General features: G+C 42.8%; 1 protein-coding gene across 1 annotated transcript in view; it reads left to right on the top strand.

The window, feature by feature from the left end:
- Positions 1–14,701, top strand: part of LOC310853820 (semaphorin-5B-like) — a 104,318-nt gene that overhangs the window by 36,068 nt on the left and 53,549 nt on the right. The window contains exons 3-5 of the mRNA XM_083758295.1: positions 3,275–3,512; positions 7,183–7,282; positions 7,587–7,632. Coding sequence (XP_083614421.1) covers positions 3,329–3,512; positions 7,183–7,282; positions 7,587–7,632 — 330 coding nt within the window. The 5' untranslated portion in view covers positions 3,275–3,328. The remainder of the gene's footprint in view (positions 1–3,274; positions 3,513–7,182; positions 7,283–7,586; positions 7,633–14,701) is intronic.

Consider the following 14,701-nt stretch of genomic DNA (forward strand, 5'->3'; position numbering starts at 1 on the left):
CACACACACAGCCAAATCGCACTAGATTGTGGATCAGATAACCCAGTGTTCTGGTGCCAGGGATGGACCATGTTTACAGTTGGCCTCAATCACTCGCAAAATGTGTTGGCGGTTAGAGGCAGATGGATGCAACCCAGACCCCTACTCTATCGCACGCACGCACGCACGCACGCACGCACGCACGCACGCACGCACGCACAGGCCTGGTTCCAAGGTTTGTCTTGTGGTCTTAATTGGTCTCTCTCAGCTCCCTACATGCAGTCCAGGCAAGCAGTGCAACTAAGAGCAGCCTTTGTTTGCGGTCTGTGTTTCTGTATTGACGCTAATGTTTTAGGCTTAGCCATTAGCCAATTCATGTGGTCAATGAAAATCAAATTGAAAGTCCTCAATCGAAAGTCCTCAGCTCGTTGTGAACTGGTGAGCTTGTAGATCTGGTATTTTCGGAATGCAACCTAGCAAAAAACTGGATCTCTTCTCCACTAGTCCCTCCCTAACATTTTGGTCTAGTTTTTTTTAATTTGTTGAAGAAATTGTCAATATATTTTTGTCATAGTTGTGGTCATCATAACTTAGTTTTCATGTTGTTTTATTCACCTGTTTCTGTGGGAATGTACTGGGTGTACTTGTGTGTGCTTCACTTCCTCCACACTTCCTATTCAGCCAGTGTTGCTTATTATAAGCAACCTTTGGCTTGTTTTTCTGTAAAGTTGCTTGTAAATATTGGTAGTTGGGCTTGTTTCCTAAAGTGTACAGTAGTTGCCTATTTGGGCTTGCTTCCTAATGTTGTTTAAACCAGTGGTACCCACATTTCTTCATATCAAGGAACCCCAGATTAATATTGTATTAATATTAATATTGTCCACGGACATCCATCACACACAAAACACAAAGGCTCATTGGACACTGGAAACGGGTGCATATTTTGTTTCTATTAGTGAAAAACATTTTTCTGCCTAAGTTTTAGTCGACAAAATCAACACTGCATTTCTTCAGTGTTGTTTTTGGCAGCAAATTTCTATTTTCTTTGGACAGAAACTTCATTTAGTTTTAGTCATATTTTAGTCACCTGGAAGTCTAGTTTTAGTCGACTAAATATCATAAGACTTTAGTCGACTGAATCTTCAGTTGATTTAGTCGACTAAAATGTGTTTCGGCGGGCCTTGATGCCATCGTAATGACTGTTTTTACACTTGCTGAAAATAGCCCATCTACAAGCTCACAACGCGTCTCAGCTGAAATTGTCCGTATATTTAGTCATAGTTTTAGTCATCATGGCTTAGTTTTATGTCGTTTTTGTCAGTGAAAAAAGGTAGTTGACGATTTTTTTTTGTCATAGTATTAGTCAACGAAAACAATAGGAAGTTCTTTGTTGAGACCTCCACGTTCTAACCTCGTTACATCTGGGTCGCATTGCGCTCTCAAATGAGCAACGCAGGGGCAGCCTAATGGGTGTTTGATCAATATGTTTGCCTAATTTATCTTCCAATACTTGGTGTTTCTGTGAGTATATATATAGTCAATGCTACAGTAGTGAAATTTCAAGCAAATGCCCACGGTCACTGCACTAATGAATGAATGAATGAATAACTGAATACATTTATTGTAGAGTACTGGAAGGGGTCCCTTATGGAATGTTTATACTCTCAGAGTTAAATGAGGTCAATGTTAAATGAGTTAAATGGGGTGAATGTTAAATGAGTTAAGTGAGGTGAGTGTTAAATGAGTTAATTGACGACCTTACAGGCGAATGCAAAGGCCTAACTTATGTAGACTTGGATAGCATTTTATGTAGACTTGGATAGCATTTTATGTAGACTTGGATAGCATTTTATGTAGACGTGGATAGCATTTTATGTAGACGTGGATAGCATTTTATGTAGACGTGGATAGCATTTTATGTAGACGTGGATAGCATTTTATGTAATCATATAGCACTATAAAGTATACATGCATAGTTTCATTATATACTGTAGATATTCCACTGTTACGTTCTTAGCTTACGTATGATTCATGATAACTACTTTTCTATGTGATGTATTGCCATGCTTTTTCTTCTTGCTTAATGTAAGTCCCTCTGGATTAAGAGCCTCTGCCTAAATTGTAAATTGTAAATGAACACTCCGGTACTGTGCATATAACACAATTAGAAACACTTATCCTGAGCTATTTGAAGCCTAACTAAGCATACAGTATGTATAATATACTCAGCAGACAATGTATTACTCTGTCTGTCTGTCTGTCTGTCTGTCTGTCTGTCTGTCTGTCTGTCTGTCTGTCTGTCTGTCTGTCTGTCTGTCTGTCTGTCTGTCTGTCTGTCTGTCTGTCTGTCTGTCTGTCTGTGCGTGCGTGCGTGCGTGCTGTGTTGCAGGAACAGTGTAAGACATGGTTGAATACATACATACGTGATGTATTTTATTTAATTGGATCCTACAAGCGGGATTGCAAGAAATTCTAAACCTTGGACCTTTCGCTCATGCAGTTCCACACTGCCTGTTCATTCTTTCTCTCTATTTCTCATCGTCTTTCTCGCTTCTTTCTTTGTGATTCTCGCATAGAATTTCATTCCTTCTGCACCATAGACACATTATAACGCAACATTAGCCATTAGCGTCTGGCCAGTGTTCCAAGGTTCCGTACTTTCGGCAGAAATCACGAGAGAGCAGTATGGGTGTGTGCGTGTCACTTTTAAATAAAGGTACATAGACGCCCCACAATAAAATACATAGTAATGTGCGTGTCCTTGACATGGCAGCTGTCATAATTGACATAAATCCTGGTGGTCCTTGAGAGGGGGTTCCAGGTGGTCCCCAGCTATAATGATGGAGAGTTGGTAACCAAATGGACCCCTAAAAGACCTTTAACTCGTGAGACCGTAAAATGAAATTCATTGCATTGGTTTCATTTCATTTTAATTTGGTTTCATTTCATTTTGCTCTCAAGAGTTAAGTTATTGCTAAACATCGGCATTATTCATTTGCAATGAAGTCCACACAATTAGAGAATGTAGAAGAATTGTCATTTTGACCAACGTTTGCCATCTCTCCTATATCGTCATCTCACCTATATGGTACCAACATCAATACAGCATGGAATTGTGGACAAAACGTTATCCAACGATAACAAAAATATCCTTTAGTCTTGGGTCTGAGAGGCTAAACGTCAACTAGTGGTCCGTGGCTCAAATAAATACCCAATAAATAATGGACGTCGATATAAAAAATTGATGAAAACCACTGACATACATTAAACAAGACGACCTCCTTTGTTTCCACAGGTGTGTCCCATCAAGGACCAGATTAGGGAAGCCGGGGCGTGGTTGGTTGTAGCCATGGTTACGTCCGGGGGGCGGGGGACGACGTCCCTCCCCGCCTCTGGCTTCGTGTTCGTGCTGTTCCTGTCCGTCTGTCCCGCCCAGCAGCCCACGCCCACACCCTCACCAGCGCCCCCTAGCGCCCCGCCTCTGCGCTCCAGCGAATGCGCCAGGAAGGAGCACCCTGTGGTCTCGTACCAAGGTAGGTGCTCTACCCCTTTAGATGTCTCTTTTCTAGCAGTTGTTGATTTTTGCTCCCAAATCTAAAAGTTATGCCTCCTGGTGGTGCTGGAACAGTAGTTCCCAAACCTTATCATGAACATCAGTGAGGTTGAAAAAAATGGTGGCATTTTATCATGAACATTAGTGAGGTTGAAAAATGGCGAAGTGGTCCTTTAATTAAATTATCTTTAAAAAAATATTTGACATTTCTGTTTGATTTCTGAAAATGTTATACTTTCTGAAGGTCTTTTGGAGAAAAAAAAGTATAATTATTTTGTAGTAGACAAACAAAAAAGGGATATTATACCATAAAAATGTGTCGGAGACCAATTAAAACATGGGTCCGGAGGAAGTACTCCCGACCAAGCGTTTGGGAAACCCTGGCCTGGTATTGACGGCTGGGGCGTATACGTGGTTAAAACGCGTCAGACCCTGCATGTGAATCAGCAGTGAGAAGTGGCCTTTTGCAAATCAAAACATGGTGGAAGACCAACAACAGAGGCGAGTCTGTCTTGCCGCTGCTATGGAATCTGTACACGCGGCCTGTACTTTCCAACAACAACACACTCCTCTCTCCACTCGCCATGTGACCGGGAGGGCTCCTCGGTGTCCTTAACCAATTTAGGACTGAGACACCATACAACAAGTCTTTTAAATCATGGCAGTTTTCTGAAAACAAAACCCTATGTTTTATGTCATTGGTTCTCCAACTATTCCATGCCAAGGACCCCGAAAATGATATGAAATTGGCAACTGACCCCCCCCCATCTGAAAATGTGTTCAAGGACCCCTAGAGGCAAAGATATGAGTTAATAACATTCACCGTGAAAGAATACATATTCAAAGATTTGCGCTACAAGCTTGTAGATCTGCTATTTTTCAACAGCTAAAGTATAACACAATGCTTAAAACACCAAAAAGGGGCTTCTCGTCCTGAACGGGTTAAATGAGGCACGCACGCCACGGGGGGGTGAGGGGGGTTGAGGGGGACCTCTGCAGATGTGTTCTTGAAAGGAGAATTCGAGCCAAAATCCGGGCATTAAGTTGCTCTTTAAAATGTAAATTTTGCCCTTCTCCTTCTTTCGACCTGCTCCTCATCTCATCCTCTCAGCCTCCTCTTAGGTCAGACGAACGTTTGCGCTCGCGTCCCTCCATTCATGTATAGCTTCTTAGACGTCCACTCACATTTATTCCATGTTTCCTCAATCTTGGGGCTCTCTCTCTCTCTCTGAGTCGAGATAGTTAGATGAAGAGAGATAAAGTTAAATTATCATTGAGGCATTTCCACTGCCAAACTGCTTATCAAGAGTCCGTAAGTGAGCCTAAAAATGAGAGAAAGAAAGAAAGAAAGAAAGGGGAAAGAAGAGAAAGAAAGGAAAACAAGTCAATGTCAAAACGAGCGGTATAAAATATGTAAAGAGTAAAGACAGATAGATACAGTAGATTAGACAGACAGACAGACAGACAGACAGACAGACGTCTCTGTCTTTCCGTTTGACAGTGTTGTGTTGTTTTAACATAGAGAACCTTGGACTTCTGCATTCCCTGCAGTTTTCTCTAGAGGTCAAAGTTGAAGGGACTAGAAAACGACTGGCCACGTACGGCCCCTCAAACCACATCCTGTCAGGAAGCTGTCAGTCATCTTTTGGACGAGGCTGTCTGCATGCTACTGTGCGCTGTGACTTCTAGGTGTGTGTGTGCGTGCGTGCGTGCGTGCGTGCGTGCGCGAGTGCGTGCGTGCGTGCGTGTGTGTGTGCGGTCGCAAGTGTATAAGTATGCACGTTTGAATGCAAACCACAGCCACGTTGCCCTGCAAGGTTCTCTGTTCAACAAGCTTCATATGCGTGTTCTACCCGCACTACTCTTGCTGTCCTTGCTGAAACGAGGAGCGTGCTGCTGACATTCGCAGCGCTGCCTGCTGTAGTGGGATGAATAATGCTTCACTATTACCCTGCCATAACCTTCATCTGCTGCATGGGAACTTTCACGGGAGTGGCCCCCGTCCGTCCTTAACCTTTCAATAGCACAGCATAATCGTACAGGAGATTGCCGGTTGGTTTACTGTTGGCCAAAAAGATGGGGCATTATATGGATGATAAACCAGGTGGTGGGCCAGTCGGGATATTGCGAGTGGGCCCTCAAATAATTGGCAAAAAATGTGGTCGGACGGGTGAGATTTTCCACTTGGGCCCTTATTCAGACTATTATTCGACTATTAAGTGTCCGATATTGAGGCGACAGGTTGAAGGTGATTAACAATCCGTGCGTACTACAGAGGCGTTGTTTTCACTCACCATTGCTTTCATTGGTATACATTAAGCACTGCTGCCAGTATAAGCAGTGTGATATAGCATAATCCCCTAAAGGGGCATTGGTTGTGTCTATTCATTCTTTAACAGCACTGCTTGCACATTTTCAGGATGTATTTCACTTTTAATGTGCCGCAATGTAATGGCAAAAAGGCTGTGCTTTCTATGGCAGAGATGTCATAAAAAAAACCCTGGCTCTTGGGGTTAATGAGAATATGAGGATTAAATGCGATTTGAAAAGGTTTTTTTCCCTGCAATGCATGAAACAGACAATTTGCCGTCTGTTATTCCTCTTGTAGTCTGACACAGGATTCGACAGGGATGGAGTTGCTTTTCCTGGGCAATCAACACACTCCGCCTGTTTTAAGCGTTGCTGTTGATTGCGGTTGGCTGTGTTCCTCCATATAACAAGCTCTCCCGCTAATCAAACCAATAAAGCAAATGCAACAACTGAATACTAAATATGCAATCCGCACGTGAGTTGTGTCGATCCAAAGAGATTTCAATTCTGGAAGGGTTTGTAATGCCTGCCTTCCCTATTGTTCCTAGTTGCCAAACAACGCCCTGCACCTCCGCAAACAGGGATTTTGATTTGGAACATTATTATGTTTTCCAATCCTTCGTCGTGAGTCTGCAGGCCACACTTTTGGGGACAGCTGAGATTAAAAAATTAAGCACTCAGAGGTCTCTCAGAAAGCGGCTCGACGAAACAACACTTCACAAGTGCCAGCTTCTCCACACATGGTGTACGTAGCTGATTCCAGCTCAGGGCCTTCAAAACGGAATACTAAACAAACAGGAGGTTTGACACTTTCTGGGTTTTTAACCTGGAACGCGCAGGCTCTGCAGGCTGAGAGGATTATGGTCTGTGGGAGAAACTGTCACCAGATTGTCACTTTAGGTTAGCTCGGCCTGTCAGTGGAGAGATGTGGCACATCCTACACTACAGTTCTAAACACGCACGCACACGTGCACATACATACATGTGTGTGTGTGTGTGTGTGTGTGTGTGTGTGTGTGTGGTATAATTCCTGCATGGAAAAACGTCAGTGATTGACGTTATTGTTTTGGTCTCTTTCCTCTCCTCCATTCTTCTTCCTCTTGCCTTTCCCCTCTCTTCCCCTCTCTTCCTCCTATCGGTTTTTCCTACCTCACTCTTCCCACGCCGCCTTCTCCTCATGCCAATCTCTCTCCTCCTCTCTCCCTTTCACTTCTGCCCGTCCATCCATTCATCCATCCATTGATCCAACTCTTCCCTCTTCTACTCTCTCCCTCCACCTTCCTTCCTTCCTCTTCCCTTGCTCTCTTTCCCTCCCTTCACGTTCTCTCTCTTCCATGCAGCGTTGAGGCTGTGGATGTCCCAGTTCTCCCATCCCGGTGTGAAGGACTTCTCCCAGTTGGCCCTGGACCTCACCAGGAACCAACTCGTTGTAGGAGCCAGGTGACGACCCGCCCCGACTAATAATAATCCGACTACATTGATTAGTCTGATTAACCAATTAACCCTGTTGATTGGCTGTTTTCATTTTAATCGTTCATTTAATCATAATTGAGCCAAAGGTTTTAAATACCAGTAATTACAATATTGACCACCTCTGACCTCAGGCAGGCAATCGTGTGTGTGTGTGTGTGTGTGTGTGTGTGTGTGTGTGTGTGTGTGTGTGTGTGTGTGTGTGTGTGTGTGTGTGTGTGTGTGGAACGCTGGGTTGTAATGCTTTGTTCCTCCCTCTCTCATTTCTTCACAGAAACTATCTTTTCAGGCTGAGTCTGAACAACGTCTCCCTCATACAGGTAAGAAAACATCCTCTTGTGTTTGTGTTTTTGCTGCCAATGACATATGGATGAATTCCTGGGAGCTGTGAGAGTTATCTCAGAAAGTGTAAAAATGTACACTGTTAAATGTAATCATCCCATCGGGATGTTATTTGTTTGTCTGTTGTTCTGTGACTGGTTGTCACGGAAACGGTCGACAGCATGACGCCAGGCCATGACGTCACAAGATTAATAATATAACAATACTACAGGTAAAATATGTCATTCAGTAAGTATCCTATGTTGTGAGTTGATATTTGGAGTAATAAGAAGGAGGTACCTAGCTAGAACACTGGGCTCAAGTAACTAATCATTCACAACTCTCTCCCCCCAATGCCTAAGGCAAGATACAGACAGATCCTCTAAAGTCTAAACTATAAGACCTCCTCAAACGGAGCCTCTTACACAGCCCACTGACAGCTCCCTGTGAGTACAGGAGATCTCAGTTACAGTGGCCGTTGCAAAACACAAGGATCATCTCTACAGCAACATGCTAATTCAGTGGTTCCCAAAGTGGGGTCTGGGGACCCCCAGGGGTCCTTGAGGGAGTTCCAGGGGGTCCCCAGCTAAATGATCATTTAGAAACCAGATGGACCCTTATCGGTCTGTAACTCAGAGAGTGTACAATTTGAACACTTATTAAATGTAACATTGAAATTTAAATTAACATTGATTTTACAATATAAGTTGAGGGTCCCAGGGATAGAAATGCCATTAAATGGGGGGTCTGTAGACGTGCCAAACTGGGGGTCCTTGAACTTAAACAGGTTGAGAATCACTGCTAGAGCCGTGAAAGTCTTCTCTTATGGGGGTCCCTGGCATACCTTTTTAAATGGGGGTCCGCGGGCAAATTAGTGTCAATTTGGGGGTCCTTGACATGAAAAGGTTTGGGAACCACTGCTCTAATTAACTGAGAGCCTGGAGAGTTCAGCAGGGTGGGAGGTCTTCCGTAACTCAGGAGCACTGTTGAAAATGGGGCTAATTTTGGGGATGCAGCGAAGAGTGCAAGAGGAAGAGGAAGGGGGAGAGATAGAAATAGAAAGAGATAGAATGAACAGGGAGAACGTGACTGTTGCAAGCTGTGCACATTGTATGAGATCGATCTTTATCGACGTCCTGCAGGAACGTGGAGCCAGATATTTAAGATATTTAAATATATTATCTTCAGCAATTTTGTGGCAAATTGTTACAAGATTCAAGATCATGGACTGAGACCGAGGGTTTGAAGGACAGTGAAAAAAATTAAAATAAACATTTTACCATTAATGGTAAAACATTTAACAGACTTACTGCTTGTGACGTAACGCTCTGCCATAAGGAATCTAATTAGCTTCCGCTTCTGGCGGAATGCTCCGATAAGCTTTATTATTGATATCAAACCGGATAGCTGAAAATAATTATTATTTTGGCTTGGCCTTTCCTTCTTTAGCGATCCTAGACCGGGTTGGGCAACCTCACCCCCACCCGCATAACATTATACAGGCTGACTAAAGGCTGAATAACTAATCTACCGAGCTCTCCGCGGTTTGGATAAAACGTGCGATGTTCGGAGGTCTTTGCTGATTATCCGGTGGTCTAGATGGAAACATTGGCACTTTCTAGAGCAAGGATGGCTATTTTAGCTCGCTAGCATTGACGCTATTTATTTAGCATCAAGATGGATGCCCACAACAGGATATCCGTCCTGTGTGTTCACTGTTCACCCTCTAACTCGCCTCGGGAGCCCTCGGCAGTCTGAGGTTGGCTTTGCGTCCAGCAGGTGGCAGTAAGAAAGGCTGTGGGTGTAGTCAGTGTGAGTTGGTCTCTAAAAGAGTCGTAGGAGGAAAGCGACCATAAAAGGCTATAGTGGTGCAGCAGTGTCCACAAACCAACCAGTTCACTGGGCTAGCTGGCCTGCTGTTTGTATGCGCCAACATCACACAGGAACGAGATCTCTCTCCTCTCCCCTCCTCTCCCTCTACCTACCCCTCCTCCTCTCCCCTTCTCCTTCTGCAGACTTTTCCTCTCCAGTCCCGCATCTCTGTCTGAATAAGTTTAGGTAAAACTCATTGAAATGGAAGGACGCATACCATAGATTTCTGTACCTCCGTCTTGAGTTCTATCGTTGGTTACCCTTGTTTTGCGTCTTTGCCTGAATTATTCCGGTGAAATTGGAGTGTTAGTATTTCACAGGGAGATGTAAAGTATAGTACAGTATGTTCATTGATTTTTTTCTTTCCTCATTCGTCATTTTTGCGAGGGTTACTGTAACTTTTCCAAATTGCATGATGCAATGATGCATCTGTCAAACCACTAAACTGATAATTTAGTCGATGTGCATTCCACACCATATCTCTCTCTGCCAATTGGCAATCACAAATTGTGATTCATAATATAGATACTCTGTTATAAAGTAAAGGCCTGTATTAAACTTTACTTACAAAAAGGTATTTGCATCAAAATATACTTGGCACCAAAGTACTGTAAGTACTTATATTCATCAAAATGTGTCAAAGTATAGAATAGGGCTTCATTTGTAAAGGTAAAGGTTGTAATATCCATCTACATCTACAAAGTAACTTAAGTTTTTAAACAATTGCACTGGAGAATATATATACTGATATTTCAGAGATGTAGAGAGCTGTAGTATATAGTAATGAATAGTAAAGTACAGTAGGGCAATTATGGCCCATGCATACTTTTATATCTGTGGACTTGATGGATACCAAATGAAGAACTAGCTGGAGTTCTTTTTTTAAGTTTGCTTGCTTGTACTAAGCATTTATAGCAACTCTTTGAAATGTTCAAAGATATAGAAAGTGCAATTATTCAAATGCTGTCAATAGGAGAGCTATTTCCTCCCACGGAAATGTCATTTGCTTTAAGCAATGTGTCTGAAAAATAATAAAAGAAAGTCCTGTATGAAAAGATAGGACGACGGCAAATAAAAGAAAACAATTTGAGAGAGCTGATTATTTTTCCACTCTGCCAACATTGCAAACGACACGTCTTGCTGGAAAAGGATGCTCATGGAATTGTTAGTAGAAGTCTTTCGGAAGCAGTGTTGAAGTGCACCAACCTGACTAAATTGAACCCCCCATAGCACACAAAACTCGTGTCATTGTTTGACTTGTCGTGTGTGTGTGTGTGTGTGTGTGTGTGTGTGTGTGTGTGTGTGTGTGTGTGTGTGTGTTTGTGGGGGGGGGGGGGGGGGGTTAGCTCTGACAAATGTATTTCTGAGCTGTGAACTTTGGTGGCATGTCATCATTAAGAGTGACCCAAGGGGGAGGATGCGTGCGTGCGTGCACGTGTGTGTGTGTGTGTGTGTGTGTGTGTGTGTGACACTGCGTGCTACTGCATCCTGTCTTGCTGCGTGGCGACACAGACAGTTTATAGGGGCGTCATTTACGCAAACCCGGAAAGAAATCCATGCTCGCGGAGCAGAATAGCCCTGCCTGTAGCCTAGAAGCCCAATACACCCCCCCCCCCCCCCCCCAGGGGCCATGCGGATGATGCGGGAGACCAGGGTTTGAATCCAGGTGGTTAGACTTAAACACATATATATGTCTATCCATGGCCTGGGCCGGCAGAGCGGTCCAGGCACCTATAGGCTGGTGTCGCGGGTTCGAGTCTATCTATAATCAACATGGGTCTCACGTAGATTTAAAGCGGGACATTGCCTGTCAACCCCCGAAGCAATAAATAAAGCTAAGCTACAGAACAGACATTCCAATCTCCCCCTTTTTTCTGTTTTTACAAGACATTTAATTTGCTCTTCTCTACATCAGGGGACATATTGGTCGCGGCGCTCATCCACAGTGATGGAACGTTCACTCAAGTACAATTCTGATGTCCTTTTACTTTCCATTTTCCAATCCTTTATACTTTCACTCCACTACAGTAAATGTCCGTGGCGAATACTTATTATTCCACTACAATTATTTAAGTTATTGCAGATTATTATTACAAAACGTACATTAATCAACTTCAGCTATATATAATAATTCTTCATAATGGGTACTTTTACTATTGGTACTTGAAAAATATTGTAATTTCATTACTTTTGTACATTTGTCCAATCTTATACATACTTTATACAATATTGTTGGTTGTATTTTGTCTCCCTGCTCTTCTATGGATACATTTAGATCGTGTCAAAGGTCATGTCTCACCAAGACCCAGGGATCTGACACTAATTTTGACCTCAAGACTGCCAAGAGATTCAATTTATCCCTTGTGCAAGCAGGCAGGCTCTATTAGATTAATGGTGAGAAATAAAATGTCAGCACCCACAAACCGGGTTCAAATTCAGGTTAGAAGGTGAAAGTTAAAGTATTTAACCCATTCTGGACGGGAACCCCTTTTGGTGTTTTAAAGCATTATGTTATACTTTAGCTATTGAAAAATAGCAGATCTACAAGCTCAGGTCTGCTATTTTTGAAATATCGTGAAAATGCGGCACAAATATTTGAATATATATTATTTTAGAATTTTTTTTTTTTTTTTTTTCGACGTCAGGACTAAATGGGTCAAGTACCGGTAAGTATTTTTTTAAGTCAAAGGTATTGGAGCTCTTCTTCCACCAGTGCCCATCCATCAGTGTTTCTGTGAATAGAGCATCCCTGGCAGGGGGAGGAGCTCCATCGCCACGGTTTCTCGCATTGAGGACTTTTGAAAGCAATTTGTCTCCAATCACAGCGGGGGGCTGACCCTTAAAGACGCGTCCACGGGCTGACCCCTGTTTAATCAACTGCTCGCGACGGTGCACGGTGCCCATTGTTGTGACACAGTAGAAATTGGCGTTTTTTCCGCCATTCATTTTTTGCCTCGCAAAACTTGGCCTTACAAACGAGTCTTTTATTCCTTTGTGTTCACGGTTGTCGGGGAAACCACGGAATAGTGTAATTGGAACATTTTTTTAGTTCTATCCTGAAGTTTCAGGATTAGTTCTCTTTTTTTATTTTTTAAACATCAGACAAAGCAGTATGCATTGTATACCGGGCTGAATTCACTGAACAAGCATACAATTATAAGTAACAAGACTCAGAGATGCAACTAAACAACTGTAAAAATCAAACAAACAAACTGGGCATTGGGGCATTGTCGAACAAAATGTAAATGTAAATAGGTTCACTTCATGTTGAGGTATGCAATGCTTTATGTAGAGCAGTCAGTGGTTCTCCAATGTTTTTAATTTGTACACTCTCAGTGTACAAATTGATCCATCTGGGTCAATTTGTACACTCTCAGACCTGAAGAAGGTCAGAAGGGACCGAAACATTGCATTTTTAAAAGAAAATACTCATGTACCGAGCAGATACACAGTGTACCCAGATACACGGGTGTATTTTCATTCCTTTCATTGATGTCCACTGGCCTATACGCACCTGTACATACGCCTGATTTCTTCTAGGTGTGCGAAAGCTTTTTCCTACACTCTCAGACCACCACTGACAAGAGTAAAGTCTGGGCTATATACAGTACAGAGTTCTCCGCAGGTGTTTGTTGTGCACCAAAGATCTACAAGCTCCCAACGTGTCATGCTGCAACGTGTTGTGAGCTTGTACATCTTCTATTTTCGGACCACAAACACTGCATGTACACAAAAGGTATATCAAGCCCTTAAGCACGCCGACAAACATGTCATCAGTCCGGAATTATTTCGCTTTCAAATATGTTTGAAAGTGAAATATCCCTTTAACATATTGGTGATTGTAGAGAGTATGACATGGCAAAGAGAGTATAACTTGACAAAGAGAGTATGACTTGACAAAGAGTATAGTTTATATGTATAGTGTATGTATAGTTTCATTATATAGATATTCCACTGTTACTTTCCTAGCTTACACATTTTTCATGATATTGATAAATGCTTTTATGTGATGTATTCCCATGCTTTTGTTCTTGCTTAAATGTAAGTCGCTCTGGATTAAGAGCGTCTGCTAAATGCCTAAATTGTAAATTGTAAAGAGTATGCCCTGGCAAAAACAAGAAATGGAATGTCATTTAATTACAGGTGGCTGCTTGTCTCAGCGGCGCAAAGGCTTTTTTGGCCTGTACGAGGCGTTTAGGGCTTAGACTCCCATTGGCCCATTGCTTAAAAGGCCATCCAATCATGAAATTCTCGCCACTACAGTACATCACCACTAGTCCTCTGGGGGTTTGGTTGACAGCTGGCTTGTCAAGCCACCTGTAAAAAACCATGAGAGTGAATCATGACCAATGAGCAGCTAGCATCTTCCATGTGTCACGTGTGCGGGGCAGGAGGGTAGGCAAGGCAAGGGGCAGAAGATCTCAAATGCAACGGATTTATTTAACAAAGACTCAAGGAACAGAACACACCGAGACTTACAATAATAATCGGACAAGGAACTGACAGAACAGGGGAGTATATAAAGGCAGGGAAAAACAGGACACAGGTGAACACAACTGACAATCACACTAGGATAGGCTAACAGGCAAACAGAACACAGGTGACTAGGGTTACATTATACAGGGAGGTGAGACAAGGCAGGTGACAGAAAACAAGGCAGACAGGAAACACTAGGAACAAAACTTAAACTACAAAACAAGAGTAGAGAAAACTGGAAAGACACAAGGAAAACAAAAATACTTCAAAATCACAGGAACACAACAAAGGTAATAACTAAAACCACGAACAGGGTACACAAGAAACAATTTCAACACATGTCACGGACCGTGACACCATGGCGTTACCAAATACCAGCTGCGTTAAATCAGGTGAGCTGATGTGTGTACGTCTAACCCCGACTGGGGTTCAGCTGCGGATGAAAGAAATGATGAAAGAAATATCCACACACTGAGTAATGAATAAATGGACCAAGTTCTTCAAGCCTCAATGCCTTTTGTAATGACCAACTATGAACATTAGCACGGAGCAGCACAGAGCATTGAGCATCACTTCCATTAGCGCTTACTGGACTCCACTGGAGACAGGTTCAGATTCAGGACTGTGGCCAGCATTAAGGACCAAAGCCATTATATTAGTTCTGCTCAGATAAATGTAGTTGTTACTCATACCGTCACTTTGCCCAGGTTTGCATCACAT

This window comes from Protomyctophum parallelum (assembly GCF_964188405.1).
Source record: "Protomyctophum parallelum genome assembly, chromosome: 23".
Classification (NCBI taxonomy): domain Eukaryota; kingdom Metazoa; phylum Chordata; class Actinopteri; order Myctophiformes; family Myctophidae; genus Protomyctophum; species Protomyctophum parallelum.